The sequence below is a fragment of the Sparus aurata genome, chromosome 6, assembly GCF_900880675.1.
Source record: "Sparus aurata chromosome 6, fSpaAur1.1, whole genome shotgun sequence".
In the NCBI taxonomy this organism is placed as follows: Eukaryota; Metazoa; Chordata; class Actinopteri; order Spariformes; family Sparidae; genus Sparus; species Sparus aurata.
Genome location: NC_044192.1, coordinates 22,499,681 through 22,526,242, shown reverse-complemented (window position 1 = coordinate 22,526,242; position 26,562 = coordinate 22,499,681). Strand labels below are relative to the sequence as shown.

At 43.5% G+C, this 26,562-nt stretch overlaps 3 protein-coding genes across 5 annotated transcripts in view; 2 read left to right on the top strand and 1 right to left on the bottom strand.

Annotated features, from left to right (window-relative positions):
• Positions 1–256: 256 nt before the first annotated feature.
• On the top strand, positions 257–3,982 carry LOC115583703 (class E basic helix-loop-helix protein 40-like). Its single transcript, XM_030420831.1, has 5 exons — positions 257–723; positions 858–921; positions 1,131–1,238; positions 1,599–1,722; positions 1,963–3,982. Exons 1-5 carry the CDS (start codon positions 653–655, stop codon positions 2,877–2,879), a joined length of 1,284 nt encoding a protein of 427 aa, XP_030276691.1. The 5' UTR covers positions 257–652; the 3' UTR covers positions 2,880–3,982.
• A 2,647-nt stretch (positions 3,983–6,629) lies between these two features.
• On the bottom strand, positions 6,630–14,559 carry ttll3 (tubulin tyrosine ligase-like family, member 3). 3 transcript variants are annotated; one of them, XM_030418676.1, is made up of 14 exons: positions 14,075–14,559; positions 13,575–13,642; positions 13,360–13,481; positions 13,118–13,262; positions 11,771–11,826; positions 11,536–11,664; positions 11,332–11,446; positions 11,073–11,153; positions 10,740–10,920; positions 9,236–9,384; positions 8,667–8,910; positions 8,153–8,588; positions 7,818–8,028; positions 7,488–7,708 (listed from the first exon to the last, which is right to left on the bottom strand). In XM_030418676.1, the coding sequence occupies exons 2-14, from the start codon at positions 13,588–13,590 to the stop codon at positions 7,629–7,631; spliced, it is 1,965 nt and encodes a 654-aa protein (XP_030274536.1). In that variant the 5' UTR covers positions 13,591–13,642; positions 14,075–14,559; the 3' UTR covers positions 7,488–7,628. The 3 variants fall into 3 exon arrangements, with proteins under 3 accessions (XP_030274534.1, XP_030274535.1, XP_030274536.1); XM_030418674.1 differs by having other exon boundaries at positions 6,630–8,028; XM_030418675.1 differs by lacking the exon at positions 11,073–11,153 and having other exon boundaries at positions 6,630–8,028.
• A 1,581-nt stretch (positions 14,560–16,140) lies between these two features.
• slc4a8 (solute carrier family 4 member 8) overlaps positions 16,141–26,562 on the top strand; it is a 34,373-nt gene continuing 23,951 nt past the window's right edge. The window contains exon 1 of the mRNA XM_030419428.1: positions 16,141–16,488. Within this exon, the coding sequence (XP_030275288.1) occupies positions 16,450–16,488 (39 nt within the window). The 5' untranslated portion in view covers positions 16,141–16,449. The remainder of the gene's footprint in view (positions 16,489–26,562) is intronic.

The following is a 26,562-nucleotide window of genomic DNA, read 5'->3' as shown; positions in this document are numbered from 1 at the left end:
ACGTCCCCTGTCTGGGCGGTGGGTACAGTGCCCACTCGCCTCTCGTGCCCCGGGCCTGTTGAGCTGCTGCACGGGTCCCTCTGCCAGCACGTTCCCTGCGCCGTGTCGAGCTCAGCCTTGTTTCCATACACTTCAGCATGGTGGTACACGGGATCCGACTGGCGCCGCCCCCCCTGCTCTGACGTCAGCATCCTCCCGCCCACTGAGGCTGCTTATCGGCCGAAAGTGGGCAGTCCCTCCGCCGAGGATACAGCGCCGTTTAACACGTGAGCCTCATGTGACAGAGGTAGGTCAGGCTGAGCGGAGAGTCAGAGGGTTTATTTAACTCGTCGCTCTGTCCTCCCCTACTTTCCCAACGCGCCACCAAGAGGGTTGCCTTCCTTCAAGCGGCGGGACGAGACGGCGTGGAGAATCGCAGGGACTTACTTTAAACCACAACACCGAAAATACATTGTTTTGTCTCCTCAGCAAGACTTTGTAAGAGCGACAGAGATTTTTGGAAGCATTTTAGTGCATATCACTAACTGCTGCTTGACAACTTTTTGCGCGTAAATCCATGCGTAATTTTATGTGACCGCACTGGGAAAAAAAGTACCTCGACTTTGACTTTGACTGCGTTTTTGGAATTTAAAAAAAGAGAGAGAGAGAGAGAATGGAGCGAATTCCGAGCGCGCAGCCACCTCCTCTGTCCAAACACCAGGCGGACCTGACAGACGTGCAGGGGTAAGTTCGACTTTGAGAAAAAAAAAAAACCGCTCTCACCAGCTCTCTTCCTCAAACGCACTTGTTCTACTAACCGCTCTGTATTATTTTCACAAAGCTCACTGTTATTCTCTCTCTTTATTTTTTTCCTCCAGGATGGATTTCCCGATGTATGTTTATAAACCCAGGAGAGGGATGAAAAGAGGAGAGGAGAGCAAGGTCAGTTTCTATTTCGCTCCCTGTTATAACTTATCACCGTAGAGCTTTTTTATGAAGGCGCGATGAGGAATCAGGCTGGCGGTTGTCCTCCAGTGCCATAAATGGTTGACCTAATTTGCTATGACATAACTCCTGGAGTCCTCCCTATCGCTGGGATCCTAAAGAGCTCGGCTGAATTAACCCAACAGTTGCTGTTTCGTTGTTTGCAGGAGACCTACAAGCTGCCTCACAGACTGATTGAGAAGAAGAGGCGTGACCGGATAAACGAGTGCATCGCTCAGCTGAAAGATTTATTACCGGAGCACCTAAAACTCACGGTGAGTTCATGCTGGAGCTGGGAGGAAGGAAGGGAGGGAGGAAGACGGGAGGGAGGGATGATGGGATTCACTGTGTGTTGAGTGGCATGCACCATCGAGTGGCTATTCAGGGGTATTACATCACATGAGCTGAGTGCGTCAGCTGGAGAGGAGGTGTCCTCTGTCGTGTGTCAAAAAAAAATCACTTGAATAAAAAAATGTGATATAATTAATATTCCAGACAGAATATTATATCCCTCATGGATAATTGTTGCCCTCATGGTCCCTGCTGTCCTGTTGTGGTGATGGGACGTGCTAAAGCTGATTCTCTGTGTGTTATATAAGAGGAGAGGATGTGCTGACTGTGTGTGTTTCCTACAGACTCTGGGCCATCTGGAGAAGGCTGTGGTTTTGGAGCTGACGCTCAAGCACGTGAAAGCCCTCACCTCTCTACTGGAGCAGCAGCAGCAGAAGATCCTCGCCCTCCAGAACGGCATGCAAATCGGTGAGCCGAGATGAACTCACAATGACATAAACGTGTGTGTGGTGTGGGGGGGGGCCATGGTGGAGCAGGGTGGTTTTGTTTGACAGAATGCAAATGGCCGAGATGAATACACAATGACAGGATTGTGCAGAGCCACAGGCAAATAAGTGACTTTTAAAAATAGCTCTAGCTGTCGGGGAAGAGGTAAAGAGTCGCCCAGGTCAAATTTTTCTGACCTTTGTTGTCTTATTGTGTTCACAGAACAACCTGCCGTCAGCCAGGAGAAGTCAGAGGAGATGTTCCGCTCTGGTTTTCACGTGTGTGCCAAGGAGATTCTTCAGTATCTAGCCAATCACGAGACTGAGGGAGACTTCGCGCCGTCCCACGTCATCAACCACCTGCACAAGTTGGCTGCAGAGGTCCTGCAAAGTCCGAGCCGACCCCGCACCCCTCTCAGCCCTCCAACCGAGGAGATCCCCTCCTACCACCAGCACCAACCTCACAAGGAGATGCCCACCAGCTTACCCCCTAAACCCAGCGAGGGCTACGGGAGGAACTGCGTGCCTGTCATCCAGCGGGCGTACGCCCCAACGAGCAGCGAACAGAGCGGCAGTGATACGGACACAGACAGCGGCTATGGTGGGGAGCTGGAGAAGACGGAGTCTGGGGCACAGCAGGGGCGTCCAGATTACTACGGTCAGGAGAGCCAGCTGAAGCGGGCGCTGGGCGAGAGGCAGAGCTCCGGCATCAAGAGGGAGGATGATGAGCCGCGCCACAAGCGACCCCGGGTGGAGTCGTCTGAGGATGAACTGCTCTCAGGTGGAGAATCATCATCGTCCTCCAGCGGCTATGGTAGCTACATGAGCGTCTCCCCCAACCATCCACCTCCTCCTCCACATCCCCTCTGCATGCCTTTCTACCTCATTCCACCTTCTGCTGCAGCCTACCTGCCCATGCTAGAGAAATGCTGGTACCCCGGAGCCGTGCCCATGCTGTACCCAGGCATGGGAGGCTCCTCACCCACCATGTCCAGCGAAAGACCGCCTCCACCTCAGCTAGTGATGTCTCCCAGGGGAGGCTCTCCAGCCCCAACCATATCTCAAACCCCCATGGACTCCCCCGCCCTTCTTCAGGCACTAAAGCAGGTACCACCCCTCAACCTGGAAACCAAAGACTGAGAGATCAGAGAAACATGGAGCAGAGCCAGTAGTCGGGATGAGAAACATGAACTGGTTCCGTAATCCATCCCTTATCCTCGGTTCCTCCACCTTGAGGTCAAAACATCAAACAACAGAACTTGTAGAAATGATCAAGAGGAGATGGAGAGGAGAGCAGCATCCATCCACACTGGGACGATGCAAAGCTCTAGTTGAATGTTCAGTGGTATTACTCAGTGCAAATGTATCATATAAACCGGACCTGCCCAACACACACACACACACACACACACACACACACACACACACACACACACACACACACACTTGAATGTAAAGGAAGTTTTAGACGCTGCTGTTAAAGTCTAAATGCAGATGACACTGATGCATCTCACTTTGTAGCTGTTGCAATAGAGACACGCCATCTTTGTACTTGCCTCAGATGTTAGCGGTTATAAATCACCCAAGTTTGTCGCCTATGTCCTGTAGGTCACCTTTGCCATCACTGAAAATACCCTTCGAACCAGACACTATGATGACTGGCACCATTAACAGACAAGAGTAAGGGTACACCCGATGAACGGATGAAGGAATGGGCCACCACATGACCACACTGAATGAGAAGTCTCGTTTTTCATTAACAGACAGCTTAGATGGATTTTCTGTAATTATTGTTCATAGACTTCTTGTACATTTCTATTTTTGATACCTGTTCTCGCACTCTGTCCGTCCGGAGACATAGAAGGTGGACAAGAGTGCGGACAATTGTACTCAGAAACTGTGTACATACTGTAGCACTGTGCTGGACCTGGTCTGCATACTCAACATCTGTTTCTGCTCAAGTCAAACCTGGTGTTTGTTCTTGCTGTTGCCTTGTGAAAAGCTGATTAAAGCTCAGACGTTTATTCTCTGTACTTGCGTATGAATACTGGAGTCAAAGGAGCGAGGTGGAGAGAAGTGAATGTAAAAGTTTTACCAGAAGACTAGTTTTCTATAGAAAGAGGTACTTGAGATTTTATATTTTGGGACCTACATGAAAGATGTTTGATGTACATATTTTGTCTATAAATGTTGACATACATTATATAAGTGTATTAATAAAGTATTTTTTTTCCTGTGGAAAATGGCTTTGACTATGTGTTTATGAAGGAGAGGGAGAGAGTTGTAGCAGTGAAATGCAACCCGTTCAGTTTTTAGCTCTTTTACAGCGTCACAACACTCGTGTCACCGGGAACACTTATGTAATGGCAGATCTGTAGCCAGCCTCTCCTGCTGGTGAACCGTCTGTGCCTACCAATACAACAACAAGTGAACACACACGAGTGTAAACAGTTTCAGTTAATCTCCCGAGGAAAAAAATCTGGATCCATCTGCATCGTGTCGAGCAGCCTTGACAGGGAGACATGTTGGCTGTATGATTCAGTGTTCAGTACATTTACTCGAGTACTGTATTTAAGTACAGCTTTTAGGTACTTGGGCTTTAATTGAGTTCCTGAATTTTATTATGTAGTTTATTTAATGATTTTTTTCAACTCTGCAATAAATAGATAAAAAGCCTTATAACGATTATATGAAATATAATGCATTGGTACACGGTGCATTAAACCAGCCAATGGTATAAAAATGTATACATTTAGTGGTAACAGTATACAGTATATAAACATAATACAGTATTTATTTACAGGGTTTGCAGGGTTACTTTAAAATAAAAAATCCAAAACAGTAACTAATAAACTAATCACCTGTTAAACATTTTAGTCAGTAGTCTCATCACTTTTGGATTCCAAACCAGATGCAAATAAAAACTAGAGAAAAGAATGAGCAGTATCATTCTTTATTTTGAAATTGTAATCCTATTGATAATCATCTTTTTTACTCAGTGTATCTGTAATCTGATTCATCTTTTTCTCTGTTCCTGTTACATGTATTCAGTTTCTCACCAAACCTGCCCATTTACTTAACTTTACAAGCATCAGCTGCAACTATACAAAAAACAAACCACTTAATAAGTTGCTTTAAAAGCATTTCAGAGTTTGCTTATAGTGAAATAACTATAAACTTAAGATTAATTTACTGTCCATTTATTGATGATGTTATTATGAGGTGCGCTAATTATAAACCTAATCATCTCCGTGTAACTACTGAAGAGCCCATTTTGGCTGCGTAAGGAGTGCTAACCCTGCTCTCATACTTCTAGTAACGTTTATTGATCGTGCTTACGTCCTTTTGCTTGGCTAACATTCTGAATGAAAGACTTCAAACCTGTATTAAAGTGTTTTTAAGAGGGGCATTATGTAGTTTTGGAGAAGAAATTCAAACTCATAAAGGTAACATTTGCAATATTAAGAATAATTGATAAGGTAATAGTACAAACCCTGACATTTGTATTTGATATATTGTATGTTTTTAACTGAATAAACAAGCAGTCCTCAGAGGGGAATAACATCCCCAGAATGCCGTTTGAAGCTAGAAAGATGGCTTCTTACGAGGGTCCTGCAAGTATAAACCCAGTAAAAACAGTTTGAAATTGTGTTGTCCTGTGATGACAGTTTGTTGATTCTGCTCTATCAGTCATGAAACTGAATTAATGAACCGTATTCCTCTAACTAAAATGTCTTCCCCAACACTACATACAGCACCTATAATAAAAAGATCTCAATACTTCCTGCAGTGACCAGAGTTATGTCAAAACATGTAGATGCATGAATCGAAACAAATGCTTCTTATCTCTACATCCTGGATAGCATTGCACAATCATTAGTCAACCAGTGTTACAGTGTAATCATCAAGCTTTATTTGTGCCTCAGACGTCAATGTGTTCGTCTCTACGGCCACACATCATTAAAGTGTCCACTATCTTCTCAGAGCTGCGACAGTGTTGATTCATTCGATATCTGCTCTGTTTGTATAAACTGAGGTCTAAAGTCCATGACCCGCACCCTAAATGTCACTGGTTCCTCCTTAACAGATTATCTTTAAGTTCATTTCCATTCATTTGTTTAAGGAGGAGCTCCACGTGTTACTGCTTGTCATGAGATTCCACTTGTATGCTGATTGTAAAGATGTAGCTGATGCACATTATTTCAGCCAGTTTAACATTTTTCTATGCTTCTATAATTTCCGCCAGCACTCATCTCTGTAGCCGGGTCCCGGAGGCCTTGTGGTTAAGATGCATGCCACATCTCCAGCCTGACCTTTGTTGCATGTCGCACCCATCTCCTCCTCCCTCACTGTTTCCTGTCTGTTTCTATTCCTGTCAATCTGACCAATTAAGAGCAAAACACTGCCATAAGAATTCTCTTTCAGTTTGCCAATTTCAGTTGTTTATCAGTCTAGCTCAGGAAAACACACAGACGTATTTAGTCCTCTAAAAGAAATTGATAACAAAAGATCAAATCATCTGTTCAAAAATGTGTCTTTCGACTGCGTCTCAATCATTCAGGGGGTCTGTTAACCAGGCGGTGGTCAACCCTGTCTTTATCCTGGACTATGCCTGAGTTGTGTTTCCAAAACATGTTCAGTTTAACAAGCTACTTTTACATTTCCACTTGTTTATGTAAGACCAAACTTCAGCAGCACCTGGTTTAGGTGTTGCTTAAGATGTGCCAACATCTGGATAAGGACTGCCAACTCTTCTATATTAGAACACCCCTCCTGAAAGTCTTTGGCATTGACTTGCAGTAAGGTCAGTGAACCTTTACTGCCACCTGCTGGTGATTTGGCATAATGTCAAAATAAAGCTGATAATTCTGCAAAACATGAAACCAGGGATCATTTCACTATTACATTGTTTATTTTAATTAAGTGTATTTGTTTGATTGTTTAAACACAGATTAACTTCAACAGAATACTGAGTGCTCGTACATTCATCAAAATCACCATAAAACTTAAACATATATTCAGATTCTAGTCAGCTAAAGAAGATAAAATTTACCACTGAAACAAATGAAATTGTACTGTTTCATATTTATAGCTCTTACTGTATGTGAATGATGTGTGTCTCACTTCACCCAGTGGCATGTCATGTCATGGATGAAGTGATGTTAACTCTAACCCTGGGGCAGCATCAGTCATCCATTAAATCTGATTGGTCCCAGTGTGTTGTGTTGTGATTGCCAACTGGAATGTAAGAAACTGTAATGTTGGTAATTAAAGTGGTAATCAGTGCCACCCTTGGGCCACCTCAGTCAAAAAAAAAGCAGGACACACCCCTGACTTCACCATGATTTTCTCATTGGACAGATCGACTACAATCACATTCAAATTCTACACATAGTGTGTTCAACCACTAATATGAGAGGGCAGTTATGTTGCTCATTAGCCTCCAGCATATTATAATAGAAATGAATAACAATGTTGTGGCTGACGAAACCTTACATGCTTTAATCTTCTCAACAATGGACACCACTACTGTCTATGTTCCTCCTTTGTGTTTGGCCACGCTCTGCCTTTGAGAACAGAGGAAAAACTGATGCCTGGGGATGCTTGGATGAGAGGAAACGTTTGGGTTCTGACAGGCAATGGTTCCTACCACAATGTTTGGTCGTAAGCTTAAGACCTCCAGGGTAGGAAGGGGACCCCGGAGTGAAGGAAAGACCCCAGCAGAAGTCCTGTGTTGCGGCTCCAAAGCCGTCTGGGGAAGAAAGGGTCTGGAGATGTGTGACCTATGGCCTGTGCTGGGTGTAGATTTACAATCTGACGTGCTGGGAGGGGGGCTGAGGGCAAAGGAAAGGCTCCGTGGGACCAGAGTCACCCCGTTGGCACCGAGGCTCATACCAAAGCGTCGTGCTTTCCTTTGAGGTTCAGTGTGTGTTGCCAGAGTCTGTTCAGATGCCAGACTGCGACAGGACCTGCGAACACAGGACCTATTCTGAACTTCTGTTCTCCCCTCGTGTTCCCTCTTAGGAGATGTCAACGTGAGCTGCCTCTTTTTCTCTCCCACAGCTCGGTTCTCCTTACCTGAAACATGAAAAGAGACTGTGGAGGGATTCTGACGCGATGGTTTATGTGAAGTTTCTTTGTCTTGTGATGATGACTGGTCTGAAGGAAACTGGATGGTGAGAGACGGGTTAGAAAACACAGTTTGTCTATGAAGAGGTCTGGATCTCCTTATGGGGGCTCCCTCTACCAGCAGGTTGACTCCCACATACTGAGGAACTTCAACTGCAGCCTGGGAGGGGGATACGTTAAAATACAAACAAAACAAACATTTGTTTTAGCATCTACTTTTCAGGGTAATTCCCTTCGAGAAGAACTCATTTTGCCTCTAGGCATGCTGTGTGAAGATATCCAACCTGTTTGTAGATTAGCTGGAAGCCTCCTGTGTAAGCACTCGCATCAGTCCGTCGGTCGAGCACAACCCTCAGTGTGTCCAGCTGCACGGCGGGGCAGAGGCGAGCAGTCACAGTGGTGGAACAGGCCATAGTCGGACTGGCATTGATTTCCAGAAGCCACGGCCTCAGATCTCTGCCTAGCATAAAGTCAGCTCCGTAGAGCTCAAAGCTTGCCTTGCGCGGCTCCACCAGGTCCTGGGCTGTCTGGAGGGCACGGACCACCGCCTGCTGCATACCCGAGACCACCACCGACTCCCACTCTGCCCCACGGCCCTGCTGTTGCAGAAAAGCCCTGAACTGAGAGCAGGACCACATGTTGTCCTCAGGCACTCCTGGATGGCGGTCATGGGCCGGCTGGAAGTGCTTCTGGATGGAGTTGTTGCAGAGGTGGACTGAACTGAGAAAAAAAAAGAACATGAAATGTGCGTTGAATAATAAATAAAAAAAAGCGTACAGTTTGTATCTTTTGTCTAACCTGTGCAGAGTTTTTGTTGAGTAGGGCTGAGTGGAGAACCTCAGGTAGCACTCTCTGTAGAACCAGACAGTGAGAGGATTCCAGTCGGTGACGAGGAACCACTGACGGAGGTCAAACTTTGTGCCATGGATCAACAGAGGACGTTCCAGGTATTTCTGAACCACCCACTTACTCTCTTTGGTCAGGGCTCTGTCGCTGTCCACGAGTGCCAAAATCTCTTCCAGGCGATCCATACACATGATACCTGGTGGGTTGGTGTGACATGGGAAAGACCAAAAGCAGCCAAGCTGTCTTACACAAACAAGCAAAACTGCAGCGTTGACTGGGGCAGATTCGTTTTTTCTGATGGCCAACAGTCTTTCATCATAATGAAACTTAGGGGTATTTCTAGGTACTGACACCCATAGGTCAAACCTCACGTTGCAACCATAACATTTAAAACACAAAACAACATATTTCACATTGTTTCAGTATTCAGTGTATAGACAAAATAGAGATGAATTTAAGGATAAATACATTTGAGTATTATATCAATATGATCTTTTCATTATTTCAATTAAAGGACTCACCTCGTCCTCTTGACTTGGCACCTGGTTTAATGATCCAGATGTTATTCAGTCCATCTGTGTCCAGCTGGGGGCAAACCTCCTGCAGTCTGATTAACATGGCCTGGCAGCGCTCCACAAACCCACTGCAACCCCTGATCGATGCACCTTCACTGCACACAAACATCACACTCACAGATTAGGTTTGTTAAAGTGAAACTCTCGCCAAAATACAACCTAGGGTCTTTTTGTGAATGTACCCGAGTCAAACGTTCCTTTAAAAGCATAATTACGATGAAAGCGCCACTTTTAAGATTGACTGTATTTTCTTTTTCGGGTCAAAACCATTTTCAATAGAGGGCTAGGGGCAAATACTATATTAGCATCAAAATTGCTATTTTTAAAACACTAAGAAGGCTCGACACAACATGAAACTTTGCTCGTATCACCAGGGTCTCTACACATGAACTCGAGCATTGAGAACATTGTTTGTGTACACAGAGTTGTTGTGTTTTCCGAGAAGTATCGATTTCTGAATGCGCCGTTACATGGAGGTGGGTGTAAGGTGGAATGCTTCTGTCTTCCAGCAATAACTATCCACGCGAGATCTCACGTGACTTTTCCGGCTTTTGATTTTAGTATTGTTTCTTATATGAGGCTCCTTTTTCAACTTCAAGGACAATATTGTTTTTTGCTAACGACAAAACAATGAATTATCCGGGCATTTATATGGAACTAAGCTTTAGGAGTGTTCCACCTTAACTGTCCTTCATGTTACGCCACTCGACTGGCATGACGGCGGCGAGTGGAAAAACAACTGCTAATGTGAGTTTTCAAAAACTTTCTTTTTAGAAAACTCTGCGTACACAAACAATGTTCTCAATGCTCGTGTTCATGTGTAGAGACCCTGGTGATACTACAAGCAAAGTTTCATGTTGTGTCGAGCCTTCTTAGTTTTTTAAAAATAGAACAAAATAAATATTAAACTAATGAAAATGGTGTTTCTTCTCATTCATTATTAGTAATATCAAAGGGAACTTTTACTTATTTCATTAAAATTCAGACCAAATAGGAAAAGCACTCATGTAAATAACAATATCCCTAACTTATTGTCAGTAGTGTATACATAGGCCTACTATACATAATGCTTCACCTAACAAGATCTCATTACACTCGTGTACCCCCACCTGATAGCAATGCAAGGTCAGGTCTGTCATAAAGAGTTGAAGGTCTAAATTTCTGTTTGACCGAGGGTGGTGCTTAGATACACACACAAGGTATTTCCTTGATTCACTGCTTTGTTCTCACTAACACCGTTCCTCTCTTTGTTCACTTAACTCGTTAAACCACTACCGCCTTCTTCTGTGCTCTCTGTAAGGCAGGTGAGAGCAACTTTGAATTGTGTGTTTTTCAAATCCTGCATGGTAAACCTTGAATAAGCTGACTTGGTCTAGCTGTAGTGCAGGTAAATTTGAACAAAGAGGGATTGTTCTAGCATAGCTTGGAAGCTCACAGAAAAGATACTCACTGCACGACCCTGTAATAGTCTTGCAGAAACTCTTCCCACTGCTGTTCCTCCACTGAGGGGGGTGTTTCTACCGTCACATCAATGTCCCCGTGCTCTAAAACGCTGAGAAACTCTCGACACACGTGTAAAGCAATGTCGATCATTCCCGGACCAATAATCTGATGCTCCACTTTATCCAACTCTGTAGAGAGAAAATAAGATGGATATTATCGAATGTGTTACATTCTCATTGTCCCGCACTTTATATCATAGCCTGGTCATAATCCTCAAAGGTTCGTCTTTCCTTCATATTTCATCTGTTACCATCAGAGACACAGTTTTTGGCTTCCTCACCCTCCACTCCATCTCTCCTCCATCTACTTGTCTCAACTACATGCTGCAGCAGGCTGGTGCATGCTGTCCTCCTGAAATCCTCTTCAATGTCATGGCAAATAAAACAGAACATGATTTAATTTGTTATATAAGACAGTGGGGTGGAACAAGTTCACTTATAAACCCCATTTACACAAAATTCTTATCCAGATATGATCTTTATATTTCTTCCTCTATGTCATCTTTGATAAGGTTTGGTCAAAAGATTCATACAGCAGACCTATGAATGCCTGCTTTTCATCCTCTGCCCCGAGCCTGTAGCATCTTGGGAAGAAGGTGTCAGGATCTGCTGTATCAAACCACTGGAGGTTACGCAGGTTCAAGCAGAGCCCCACCTGAAAAAAACCAATATATATACATTAGCGTGACTGAGCAACTTGCATTCTAGCAGGTCAATCATTAGGCATTCTTTAAAAGAAGAGACCTTGGTGGTGAACGATCCTGCATTTGCATAGTGATTAATCATCTGGTCATGGCGTAAGGAGCGACCATCTATGTCATCCCGACGTGTCGTCCAGTAGAAATGCGTTGTTTCATTTCGCACCAGGCGAGACTAGAAACGGTTCAGGAAAAGTGAAGTGAAAGTAACAGTGACAGCACATTCAAGTACTCACGGACCATGCAAGATCTCAGTGTCATGTCCGATCACTTTGTCTTACCATGAGGTCATACATGTCATCAAGGTTCTCCGCTTTCTCGCCTTCATCCACTCTCTCTGTAAAGAGACAAGGAAACTGAGTGTGTGTGTGTGTGTGTGTGTGTGTGTGTGTGTGTGTGTGTGTGTGTGTGTGTGTGTGTGCATGAAGGCTAGCATGTGTGTTAGATGGGTAGGGGTCTGTAGTGATGTACAAAATGCATCATTTATCAGCTGTAGGGGGATCCTTTAGACTCGTGCTCCAACTACGTTTACACTAACCCCTCCACCACTTTAAGCTTTGACAGTATAATATCACCTACTCTTGTAGACAAAATTTTAAATACTGAATGGACTTAGCAGACAGACTACTGATGACTGGAGAAAAATAATTTAGTTGTAAAACAGGAGAATAATTTGTTTAATGTTTAAAGTGCATTAAAGATCCCATATTATGCTCTTTTCAGGTTCATAATTTAATTTTGGGTGTTTACCTGGAAAATGTTTACATGCTTTAATGTTATTATTTTCCTCATACTTTCTCATTATTGCAGCACCTTTATTCACCCTCTATCTGAACGCTCCGTTTTCGTGTCCTTTTAAGGACCCCCTCCTCGAAAAAGCCCAGTCTGCTCTGATTGGTCTGTTCTCAAAGGCCTGAGCAGGCATAACCTACGATGTTTCGCATCAGCTCTGTCTGTGTTTTTGCAACCACGGCCGTGCTGAGTGAAGTGACACCTACAATTCATATCACAACCTCACAGAAGTCCTGATGACTCGTTTAAAGGCACAGTTTCTGAATATGGGCTGTGTGCATTACTCTGCTGATTGAGCAATTTGATCAACAGTATTTATGTAAAAGCTAGACCCACTTTATTCATTTAAATCATGAAATGTTTTTACATCATGGGAGCTTTAAAATCCTCTCAGTATCTCAGTCATTTTGAATAGCTGTTTTTCTTCCCATACACTGTAAATTTTAAAAGTAGACTTTTCTTTGAAAAAGTCAGTAAACAGATTACCTTGGATTTACCAAGTGGGCTATTACATTTCAGTTGTAAAATAAGTTTTGACAACTTTATAAAAATTATGAATTTACTTTACCTGCAACAAAAACTTTGGACAGGTCAGAGACTATATATACTGTGCCTCTGTTTGAACGGCCATTTTACTTGTCTTCTTCTGTAATCTGTTTACTCTGTTTGTTTTTTTTTAATTGTAAAGTCACTTTACCTACACAGATTTAACACTGCAGGCTTTGAGACTAGTGAGATTTCAGTGTTTTTCGCCTGAGCACTGCATGTCTCCTAAAAATGAATGTCTGATATGGAAGCTCTTTGGACTTTATCCTCTTAAGAACCCACTGTCTCACCATCACCACCATCCTCATCCTCATCGCCATGGCAATGAGGTACTCTCTGGACAGGACGGGGCAGGCGACGTTCCACCCACCCTCTGGCCCATAAGGCGGCACGGATCACAGGATAGGGTCCCTGCACTGAAAACACTTTCCTCAACTGTGAATGGGTGGAGGAGAGACAGACACATTCAAACAGCATGCTACCACATAGGGGGATGGTGGATGAATAAGCAGAGACTTGCACTCATCATCACCTTCAGCGCTTTCTCCACCAGAACCTTGGCTGTTTTTAGCCTGTCTGGCTTGATCGCTGGCAGGCTTGGCATACTGCGCCGCAACCTCCCCTCCACTGCTGGAGCCACTGTGGACTGTAACACTGAGACATATCGCTTGATCAGATTTCAATATAAAGTGCGTGCGCCTGTGTGTACGTGCGTGTATTTATATGTGCAGATGTCTATCCACTCACCTGGCATTTGTTGCATTGTTACTTTTATTTAATTCTCTCTTCAGCTCATTTACAAACTGTGTACAGTTCTGTGGGAACAAAGACAGGCAGATAGATAGATAGATAGATAGATAGATAGATAGATAGATAGATAGATAGATAGATAATGTGTAGCTACTGGAGGATGTAAACTGGGCCAAGCAGGCATCTAAATCTGGACAGAGCTGACTGAGGCTGTCATAGCTTTACATTGACATACCCATGTGCGGAAAGACGCGCACGTGGACAGACAAACAGTACATACGCATGCGCAAAAAAATTTAATGAAAGCATTTAGGTAATGGTATAGAAACACAACTAAGCTGCACACATACATACATTGATTTACGGACTAACCACTCTGTGTATCACCTATGACAGCGGTCACACACACACACACACACGCACACGCATGGGAACTGTTCCTTAAACACACCTCAAACAAAAATGTCATTTCGTGTTAAAACAATGAATATACACACCTCCCAGGTGACCCTGTGCAGACTCGCTCGCTCGCTGCATGCTCCCACTGGTTGTTTATAGTTGCCATAACAGCCGTACCCAGAGGAACAGGACGCCGCGCGCGCGCTGCGGCTGGATGAACAAATCCTCCACCTCCAGCCATGCGTGGAAGAAAGTGGATCACTTATCTGACGCTATCGCTGCCACACAGTGTGGCTTACACGTGTAGGCGACATGCACAGGAACCATAAAGCCAGCAACGATACTCCAACTGTGTGGACGGGTCTTATTGCAGCCTTGCTGCTGATCCAAATCCCCTTCAGTGTTTGACAAAGTGGCAGGTGGTCAGTCTCGTATGATAGGAGGAGTTCATGCTGAGGGCCAAACACCGCTGCTCAGTTTAATATTTGCTTCCTTGTCAATCCAAGCGACCATCTGCAGGCGTTTGACGTAAACTGTTTGTTATGTATCTTCAACATTAAGCCTGTAGTACATACGAGCTTCATATCATGTACTTGGCTACTCGATTACATGTGTTTGTGCAATGCTTTCCCTGACCACAGGATGGCGACCAAGGCCTTCTATCGGGTTTGAATGTGTGTTCCAGGATCAGTCAGATCCATAATGTCTCTGCTCTCTCCTTCATCTTGAGTGCTCGCTGCTCACTACCACTGAAGTCAGTATCACTATCTCTTGATAAACGGTAGGATGAATGGACAACATCATCAATATCAACACACAGACTCTTTCAGGAGTAGAAAGTAACCAGAGCACTGTAGTGCTAACATAAACCTCTGAAAAGTGTTGCTTTTCAGAGGTTTATGATTGCTGACACAGTTTGTAATCATTAATGTAGCTGCCTGAAAAAATGGAACATGAACTTTGCCTCTAATATTTTTTAATAAACTTGTTATTATAGACTGCATACTTACTATAAACTTATAGAAATTGTATGATATCAGATGTAGAAAAAAAACATTTGATGTATTTAATGTTGCTTTAAAGTGTGCACTTCTTATAAAAAATGTCTCTACTTTTATTCAAGACACTGTGTAATGGAGTATTTTTTGAATTGTCTGTGTAACACTTAGGTAATTAAGCCCCTTTACGTCCTTATAACAATCTACTTAACACTGATAAGACTATGTAAGTGTTAATAATATCATTATAAACACGTCACCATCATAAGAAAAAAAAATTTTTCAAAAGTGCACATTGAAGGTATTTTCAATCTTCATAAGGCATTGTTCTCACTTTAGATCTGGTAGCTGCAAATATTATCTGTTCACTATCTGTACAGTGAACAATATCCTCTTAGACCCTCGATTCGCGTGAGGAAAAACTTCACATGTTGATGTAAAAAAAAAACAACAACCTTTTAACAGGGTAAAAAAAAGCAATGGAAGAAACCTCAGGAAGGGCCACAGAGGAGGGATCCCTCTTCCAGGACGGACAGACATGAAACAGATGTCGCGTGTACAGAAAAGAGCAAGTTACATTAACAGAAAGTCTGATACAAAATACATTATTAACTGCTAATAAATGCATTATAAAGTATGTTTAAACCCTAATAAAGTAACAAAAAAATGACAATATAACATAATTGAATATTTTTGGTCCCCATGCACATGCATATCTGCACCCATAACCCAACATCCCTAAGCATCTGCAAACTGTTGGCATGTGTCTTATAAGTACTTATACATGCCTTAAAGACACACACAAAAAAAACGTGTTTGAGATGTTAATATTAACGGTGATAGTCTTATTAATGTTTTTTTTTTAAAAAAACAAACATTTTACGTGTCTCATCAGGGCATCACTGCACATTAAGTTAACGCTTTTTTTTTTTTCTTTTTTTTTACAAGTTTTCTCTAAATTGTGACCAAATAAAAGTAAAAGCAGAACTGTTTGTTGTGCACAGTGCTCACAGTCCAGCACTTCAGCTGCCCAAACTGGACGTTACAGCCTATAGAGTGACGTGGCTCTATATGCTTATAATAGTCTGGGCTTTATTGTGTTGGGTAGCAGCAGTGCGTCGCAGCCCGTTGTGAGCCTCCGCGCTCTGATTGGCTGAGGCTGCGGTGATGCTCTCTGCATCCTGCTCCTACAGCCAGGCAAGGCAGGCAGGAGGAGGGAGCGCGGCCGGGAAACCATAATAACACAGAGGGGGGGTGGGTTCACAAAATGATCATTTTCACCGTCCCCCTCATCTGGAAGAGATGTTTACACTCAACATGTCTGCGAGAGCAAAAGTAGCCGCCGCCGCCAGCTCGTGACCGCTCCCCCTGATCGTCCCTCGGACTGCGCTGAGAGAGAGGCTGATCAGCTCCCTGAGGAAGTCTCACCTTTACCCTCCGTCAACACTGAGCAGGTCATCCCGCAGGCCACGAGCATGCCCGTCACCGACCCCGAGAGCATGCTGAGCTACCAGGTAAAGTGCCCTTTAAATGGTTAATGCACGGCGCGTTGATTTGACACAGAGCAGCCTGCACACGAGCTCCAGCAGCTGGGTCCCTCACTTTGAAACCCTCTGCTCTAGCAGAGACCGATCACTGTGCAGCTGGAATGATGGACTGTGTGATATATTTCAGGAACAGTTTCACGGTCACATATTGTTGCATGCATTGTGCTGCAGTGTTTCACATCCGTCATGTTTGCACATTTTTTGTGTTCAGGAGGGTTTCAGTCAGTGTTCTCTCAGGAAGTTGCGCTGTGCCTGTGACCCTGCAGCAGGGCTGGCCGCCTGCTGCGGAGGCTGTTGTTGATATTGTCACTCTGAGGCGCTAACACGTGCAATCATTCCGGAGAGCGCCTCACATCGCGATGCACTGAGGAAACGGGAGTTATTCTGACTGCTCCTCAGCCTCACACAGACGAGCCGTGGCCACAGGATTGCAGCACATTATTGATCCGATGCGTTTGGGGTTTTTTTTTAACATAGCGCCCATTAAAAATGCGAAGCGGTCTGCATCACTATGTATGGGAGGGTTAACGTGAATGGGACAGATATTTTCTCAGTTACCCTCAAATGACCTTGACGCCATCCTAACACCGTGCGGAGTGTCGACACGTCCATACTTTATCGTTATTAGCCAATCACGCGGCAGGGGAGGACAGCCTGTGGTCAATTGAGGTTTGAATGGGGAAAATGGCATGATCCTAAATGTCCTGTTGATGTGTGATCCATTATCAGAGCCCTCCATGAAACTGACGTAAAGGAGGAACCATGGGCCATTGAACACACCAGCGCTCAGGGATGTTTATTCAAGCTGGCATGCAGCAGTAGTGTTTGCAGAGCTTGACTACTGTTGCACAGCTTTAATGACTTAATGTAGCCTGCACTGCAACAGTCATGTCATCATAGTGATAATAACATCCAGTGTCAGACAGATGGAGAAGGACCAGAGGTGAGCTGGGAACTCTCTGATATGATTAGACAGTGTTCACATGGGGAGGGGAAATTGCCTGAGTGCCTCACTCTTCAAACTTTGGAGCTTTGCCAGTTAAATCTGGAAGTTTTCAAGGCAACAGCGTAGAGCGGGGTCCCTGTCACACACCCCACCCGAATACTGTTGAAGAGTTTGCCGAAGCACTGTCGAGGTGTCCCGAGTAGTGGGGACGGTATTGAGTAAACAGCAAAAATAAAGATGGAGTTGTGGATAGAAGGACACCGGTCCCCAATGCTGACTTACTGATGTGCTCATTAGTTCATGTTGTAGGTGACACAAGTGGACCTTAGCTTACACGATAACTAGTACATACATAATTTCAGAGTTCTAACAATGCATTTTATTACAGATTTTTTTTTTTTTAAATGCCCATCATAAACTCTTAAAGTTTACGTGAAATTCTTGTTGTTTTTTTGTTTGACCAACAATTCAAAACCTAGAGATAAAAGTTCACAGTGATTTCAAATACAGAAAACCAGAAAACCATCTTAACTGTGAGGCTGAAAGTGTTTGGCACATTTGCTCAAAAAAGTGCCTCTAAAATCTAATCGACTATCCAAATAATGGCAAATTACTTAATCATCTAATCGACGGATCAGTTCATTGCTTCAGCTCTATTACATAATAAACTGCGGAGTAGTTTCATCAATATTTTTACAGTGTACATTAGAGCCTGACTGATATATTGGTTAGCTGATAAAACTGGCACATACTGGCCTGTGACAGATACATCCATATCAGTATATATGTTGTTTGGTCCCGTTTGGTTTACGTAACCAGAACTGTGGTTTTCACCTCTACTCAGAGCTGCTCAGGGGCCAGCTACACAAAACAAGGTTACATTTCCAAGGTGGAGGTGAGTGAACACAGAGTGTCGGTCAAGAAAACACATTAGTTGTAACTAGTTACTTAGTAACAAGCGAGGAAGGAATCAACGACCAGGTGATTAATACATCTTTCATAACTAGTTCCTGAATAACTCTGAACTGAGGATGTATTGTAGATAATGATGAGTTTCTAAAGAACACAATGGGAGATACCATGTTAGTGAATATTAGGTAATGATTAGTTCATAGATATCTCAGTATAATGGCCCACTTTACTTGACGGGACACAAAAAGGGAAAGTGATGATCAAGTAATGAGTAACTGAAGAGTTGTTACTAGTGTTGTGCTGCTCAGTGGCTATATAGTTCATCAGGGGGAACTCGTTATGAAAGTTGTCAATTAATTATAAACAAATCACTACCTTATGATTCATTAATAAAGTATCTACCCGTCTGTTCACTGACTCATCACCACCTCCTCAATTCAGGAGTTATTCAGGAACTACTCATTAACGACAAGTAAATGATTAAAACAGCATCAGTGTGCCGTCTAAGAGAATCAGATCCAAGCCTCGAGAGAAGTGACACTTATGCAAATACACCTAATGTCATTCTGCTGCTTCTTAATCATCAGGGTGAGAGTTGATATTTTGTTTTGGATGATATGATTAAACAATTTCGAGACTGATCACTGATCTTCCTAAAGACGTTTTATCATTATTAACACTGTACTCTCTCAAGTAGAAAGTTACAGCAGAGCAGCCTCTTCATTTTCAGTAGTTGCTGTGCCATCGATGCGCAGCGTCTACCAGCACTGTAGAGACACCTACGTCTTCTTCCACTCACCTGATTCTCTGCATCTCATACAAAGATAAAACAAACAAAACAAAAACAAGAAAAGAGACACAATATTGCTATAGTGCAATACCATCCAATGCTGTCCTGTAACTGAGCCAAGTTGGGGTCATCACACGATTTCAAAAATGCGATTAGAAAGTTTTTCATTTTTGACATCTGAGAGACAGCGTCAAAATACCTCACGTTCCAGAAAGACTGTGACTTCCACCTCCTTGTCACTCCTCATTATAAATTTGTCTCAGTATTGTCTCAGATCTCTCTTTCTGGACTTTTACAGGAAGCTGTTTGGCATCCCTCCCGAGCTTTCATTTTAATCAGTTTGGTGGCAGAGAGATCCATAGTTGCCTTTCGGACTAATGAATCTCAAAGAGCTTCTTTCAAATCTCTGAAGGAAGAGTCCATCTAATTTCCATCTAAGTTCTCTTTAAAAAGTGTCTGAAAACTCTCAACTTAATGTTTGAAAGTATTCAGTACACCACATCATGCTTTAAAGCTATTACAGTCAGACAGCATGCCCCAAAGTCAACATTTAATTAGATTCATTTAGTTTGAAAGCACACATATTAGAGTGAAATATCCACAGAGGTTTAAACTCTGTACTTTTTGCATTAGTCATTTTAGATATCGCATGTCCTTATGATTGAGACTCATCCAGACGCACATTTAAGAATCTGGTTCCTTTAGTGCTCAATGTTCTTTGACCTTTTATGGTTTCAATTAGATAACACAGTCTCCGAGATGAAAAATCTGCAGTTTTAATTATACTGTAGGTTACCGTCTTTCTCCCACAAAACCAACTGAGGCTGCAGTAATCTGTCTGCAAAAAGAAAACAATTAGAGAGCAGGCGCTGTGGAGAGGCTGAATTGGATGTGTGGCATTGAATAAGGTGTGTATGACTCATGCTACCCGTGGGCTGAAAACAGTCAAAACAGCCGCTCCTCTCGTCCTGCATCCTCCGTCTCTCGCCTTTACTGTCTCACTTTTTCACCATTATCTCATGCTTTCATCCATTCATGTTATCCCCTCCCGTCCGAGCGAAGCACTGTCTCTATGGCGGACTGCAGCAATGGAGGGGCAGCGATAGCCCGCGGCTCTGGCATACTGGGTCTCAGACACCAAGCCAGGTCTGGAAGTGACAGGTCCAGTTGTCAGAGTCAGAATCTGTGTCCCTGCTGTCAGATCAGAGTGCTTCTTGGAGGGCAGCAGATAGGGGGGGGGGGGGGTCAGCTTTCCAGAGTGTTGGTGTGGGAGGATAAAAATAGGAGATGTAGGGAAACACAATCAAGAGAGAGGGGTCATTGTGGTGTTGAATCATGGATACACTTTTATGAATCCACCATTCATTTTCTTACAGTGCAGTTCTCCTCACTGCTGATGTAGTTATTATACTCAGACCAAACGCTTAGAATTTGGTCGAGGTAGTAGGGGCATGTAAAAATGTATACATGACACTTGTGTAAGTTGAATATGGGACCAGGATTGACAACACCTTGACATCAAACTTTCCAGAAAGATGCTTTAAATCAGTCAAACCTGTGTCAACCCATTACGGCCTTGATTATTTTTTGAAAAAGGAGCCAGGCAACGCAAAATAAAGAGGTGTCACTGCAGGCAGTCAGCCAAAACCTGTCAGTCTTCCTCGGTCATGATATGATCTGTCAGGTCCAGGTACCATGACGAGCCACCCGCTGTCTGCTAAATGTGGTTTGGGTGGTGAAAGAGTGCGTACAAGACTCAGGTGGTGTTTTTGCACCCCGTGCTGCACAAACATCACCTGCTTTATCACTAAGACAGTAAACACCATTTTTAATCTTCATTTTTATTACACACTTTAAAGCAACATTATGCAGAAATCAGAATTTGGGCCCCTCACAGTTTGTCAGTGCAACATCACTGTCGTGACTACAAATCTCAGGCCTGTAACAGTTTGTCAGAAGTAATGTAGGTGCTAACTACAGACGTCATAACAATTTTATGTGTTTAAAACTTGTATGTTGAAGTAAACATTTATGTATGCTGTGATCCTACCGTCTCAATGAAGCTACAAAGTGCAGAAACAAGTGATGGGGGGCAGAGTGGCTGAGACAGAGCTGATACTTGAAGGTAAAAAAGTTACATAATGTTGCTTTAAAGTCTTATTTATGGAAGATTCCTATTCATGAGGGGGTTGGTGTCCCAGTGCCCTCCTGACCAGCCGCCACAGGCTGTAGCTGCATCGAGTTGTGAGAAGCTCTGTGAACTAAATAAAAACAACAAGGAGCGAAGGATGCATTTTGCATGTTGCTTCAATCAGATTCCCTCTGTGCTTGACTGCCAACAGATGTTTTTTTCCGATAATCAGGCGCTGATTCGCAGTTAATGCAGAAGTACAAAAACACTTTAAACAGACAACAACAGCAGGCATTAGCAACCGCAGTTCCACTGTACAAATCTATAACATGCATTTTCATTTCCATGAGAGAACAAAATCTATCTGATCCATCTACCATACTACAGAGGATGAATAGATAAAGAATGCCTACAATTCCATAGGGTATCGTAAATACATATAAAGTACAAAGCACATTGTATAACTGTATAAGACTTTGTATAACTTTACATAAAGGCTTTGAATGACTTGAGATGGCAGTCAGATGCCACATCTTACAGGGGGTCTCTGCAAACAGCTTTTATGTCCAGACCATTGCAAAAATCAAACCTATGCCCGTGGTTTCTACAGAGTGAAAAACTCCCTTGTTAAATGTGTTTCTCTTGATACGTGCCCATTTCTGCGTCTGTCCATTGAGGAACTAGCCAGCGTCTGTGATGTGTCTTGTCGGTTATCCCCCTGGATTTCGAGCCTCATCATAATAGCCAACAATTGCCTTGTAGTCCTGATGGAGTGAAAGGCCATTTTGGCATTGATTGGGATTCAAATCACTGCTGCTCTATTTGTTTGGTGCGATGACCAGTTAAGTGGGTCTAACTGTTATGCACTATGACATTACCCATTCTGATTTTGAAGAAAGTGGTTGCCAAAAATCCTGAAATTACCAAACATCTCTGACATCACACCTGTGGGTTTCCTGGGCAGCGTATGAACTGTGTGTGTATTTGTGTGCTTATGTCATTCTTCTGCACCAAAAGGAGGTTTATCAGTGTCAAAAGTAGGACACTGTGTGCGACTCAACTATTCTATTCTGCTCAGGGAATCTAACATCTTTCTGGGACAATCTGCCCTGCCAGAAAATACATCTTTGTATTTGTTTAGTTATCAAACGTAGGCGAGTGATAGCATCTCTCCCTATTTTGGGCTTTTGCATGCTGAGACACTAGATTAGGGCGCCTAAAGTCTGCGTCGTGTGAGACGGGCCACAAAACACACAAGTGCGTTGAATAGAGGGATTAGTATTAGGCTTTAAAAGCGAGTGGCTGTAACTATGCAAGATGCTCAAGTGATATGAAGCCTCATATGAGCTGTAGATGAAGGTTTTAAACACATTTTTACACTGAACGACGACTGGATTTTCTCCATTATTGCATACATCAAATGAAGGTGTCTTCTAATGACCAGTAAAAACAGGTAGATTTAGTCCAGCAAACAAATCTGACAACTATTTTAAGACAGAGAAATTGTCATCATTCTGGAACAATCATAGCGCCAAACTGAATCGTATGGGCTGCAAATAAATTATACTGAAGCAAAAAGTCAGAGAGTTGTGTGTTTGCAAGAATTCAACGCTCTTCAGTTCTGATGTTTCCTATATCTCCTCAGCTATATCCTCAGGCCATCGTGTGCATCTCTTCTCATATCCACCCACAAAGCTGCTCCAGTGCGTGCTTCCCATGGGTGTCTACCACTGATATCCTTGTAAAGGACAGAAACTCAAGGACAGGCAGCCATTTTGGCTTTCCAGCTATGGCAGTAATCTGTGTGTGGAGAATTATTTTTGAGTCGCAAACCCTCTGGAGCGCTGTGACTGATACAAAGCTGGAGGACAAGAGTGTGAAGAAAGAGGGACGGTTGCCAGGAGATGGAGACAGGCAGCAAAGCACAAATTATTTGCCGTGTCAGTGGAAAATCACGTACACGTGCATGCTTCGAGGGTCACAGATGTGGTCGCCCGCAGAGACAGAGAGGGGAGCAAACTCAACTTTAAGTGCCATGTGAGCTTTTAATGAGCCGAGGCACTTTATGTGACACGAGGGAGGCGAGTTGTAAATGACAGGGAACCATTAACCTGTTGAAAAAACACATGCCTGCATTAATTTGCCATTAAGACGGTGCTCTTAGTGAACTGTGAGCAGGATGGCTGGGACTTATACTGTGGAAGAAGGATCATAATCATGGTAAAGATGTACAGTTGTGTAATCTGATCAAGAAGAAGATTGTCTTTCTTTTGTGTCATTCGCTGTAACACAATGTCCTCCGTCCTGTAGTTAAAGTTGTTGAATGAGCCCCAGAAGAATGATTTGTCTGTGTGTGTGTGTGTGTGTGCATCAAATGGATCTAAACTAATTGATGATCTGATGCTCTAACTTCCTTTCTGGGACAAAGAGCTTTTAGAGTCTCCCTGTCTCTCATCTGTCCTCCCGTGTAGTGTGTCTATATGTTTGGTAAAGCTCCAGTTCTAATGGAGCCGACTGCCTCCAGCCTGATTCACAACCCACACACTGCACAGAGGTCCTAATTCACCTGCCACAGCTGCACTGACTGATAACACCGTGTGTGTGCATGTGTGAGTGTGAGTCTGGGTAACATCTGAGGGTGGGGAGACATTCAGCCAGTGGATGTGTGTACGCACAGGATTGTTTTCTTTAAAGCGGGCTATAATCAATATTTGTTTAATAACAATGCATCAAATGACAATGGGAAACAATGTGACGGTGTGAAAGGTGCCGCTTGCAGTGATGAACCTGCAGAGAATTAATTCCTGAATCTGCGGCTAAAGCATTGTAGCGAGTGTCAACCCTTTGATTTGCTCTCTGACCCACAGCTTGGCTGTTAGGGTTAATTCTCACCGCTCTCATGGTGTTTTTGTCCACAGCAGGCAGCTGTTTCGGGATTCAGGATCCTGTGTCACACACAAAGACACTATTTAATGTTTTACCTTATCAACTTCATTAAAGCCCTCATGAAACGGAAGGCAGAGTGTTATTTGCTCCCGCATAATTACAGATTTACCGTACAAAACCGTTCAGGTAGGGAGGGACTTGTCGATGGTTTCCAATAACGTTAATGCTGACAGTAAATTACACCCCCCGCCATGCAGCTACAGTACATGTCAAGTAGCCTTCTCTGTCTGAGCAGGTCACCGGAGCTCCCAGTGAATGCGACCAATGAAGCGATGAGAGGGCGATCGGGACCTCAATCAGCATCAGAGATTTTACTGACATAATGTTAGATCTGTCTGATTGGATCTTCATCAGGTCAGAATGTTTGAAAAATTGAAACCACAGCCATATTTATACGTCGTGCACAACAATGGGCCGACAACCTCGAGGACGGCAAGTGTGGTTAACCATCCGAACTGTCCTGGATAATAAACATCAGTTAAAGATATGATATGTTGGAATTCGGCACTGAGTTATGTACTTACATTATCCCAAATGTTTCCAACAGTAGTCAAACCAGAAAAAGACCATAAGTTTACTAAAGGCAGTGGTGCTTTTCATTTCATACTTCCGGGATAGGAAAATTGGCAAACAAGACTAACTTTAACGTCAGATAGATTTTCATCTGCAGTGGTGGTTATAACTCACATTACTCACGCAGTGCCCCAAACAGCCAGATTACTGCGCATTATCCATAAGACAACATTAGCGAGCCCACACTAAATGTAGCAATCACCAGGGACTCCAGCTCTCCTCTTCTCCCCACTCCTCTCTGTAATCTTTGTTTCATTAGGTAAAATGCCGCCTTCCCTCCAGCTCCAGTTGGCAGCCAACATTATTAAAGTACATAAACATCTGTCAGTGGAGGTCACCTCCATGGGAAAAAAAGGGAGTTTCTGAGCTCTCCTCTTGTTGGTAAACAACTCCGGATCAGAGCAGAATGCGATGTGACTCTGGGGGTTTATCCCTCCTGAGGGTCAGGCTCAGAAACATATTGAATGAGGCTTTGGCTACACAGGCATTTTCTTATAAGTAGACTCAATTCATCATGGGATTTGTTGACAATAAGACATATCTGGATTATCACCAGACCTTTCCGTTAATGGAGACGAAAATAGAGACGGAGCAAAAAAGGGGCCGGGACATTCTGATTTATAAAGATGAAGAAGACGGTTCAATGCTTTATTGAATTATATCTGTTTTCCCTTCCACTCGCAGTCTAGTCTTCAGCACAAGCACCGTTGTAGCTGCTAGTGAATCAGCAGCTCTGCTTAACCTAGTGCTGGTTTAGTGCACTCATGATGGGCACTCTAACAGGGACAAGAGACTGATATTACATGTAAATACACAAGGCCGCGAGCCTTTTATCTGTGTCACCACACTTCCATCCTCTGCATAAACATTGTCATGAAGTCACACCCACTGTTTGGCCAAAGCATGAACTCCTAATTAAGTGGCCTTGTTCTTTGGTTGAACATAATTGTCTCGGGATAAAGAATTGCTCAGTCATGGAAAAAGAAAAGAAGTCCCACAGGGCTTGTGTGGTGGAGAGGGTGTGAAATGTGAAAGGAGGCAGGCAGGCAGGCAGTGCCAGGCCACCTACACCTGTGAATTAAGTGGACGTCTTGGGATCCCAAAGCTGTTTTCAACTGTGGCTTGAATCGTAAGTGGCTGTCTGCGATGATATCACCGCCATGAAAACATAACAAGACAGCTCTTTGGAGTGGGATTTGATATTTTTGCCTATAATCAGGTAAGACATTTATCCGCCTGTCCTGCATGCTAATTAGGTTTTTTCTTATCACAGTCTTGTGTTAATATGCTTAGCTGTTCAGCTTTTAGCAGCGCGGAGAGGCTAAAGGATTAAACAGAAGATAAGAAACAGCTAAGGGACTTCAGCGCGCATGTAAATACAGTCTCTCACACTCACACACACACACACACACACACACACACACACAGACCCCCATTTATCACATTTCATAACTGCAGGCGGAAACCAGCATGATTCAGTGGATTTTTTGTCAATAAACTATGCATGGTGTTTTATCAGCTAAACCCCAGGAGGACTAAGAAAAACCACTGCTCGCTCTTTCTCCACACACACACACACACACACACACACACAGGGTACTTCGGTGCAAACTCTGTGGTATGTCCTAGAAAGCTTTAATAAAGGGACCGATCACTCTCATTAACGGAACATATAGTTTTAAAGCTATCTTCATGCTATTGAGGCTCCTGCTCTAACAGGCCAAGACATTTTCATTTCCACTC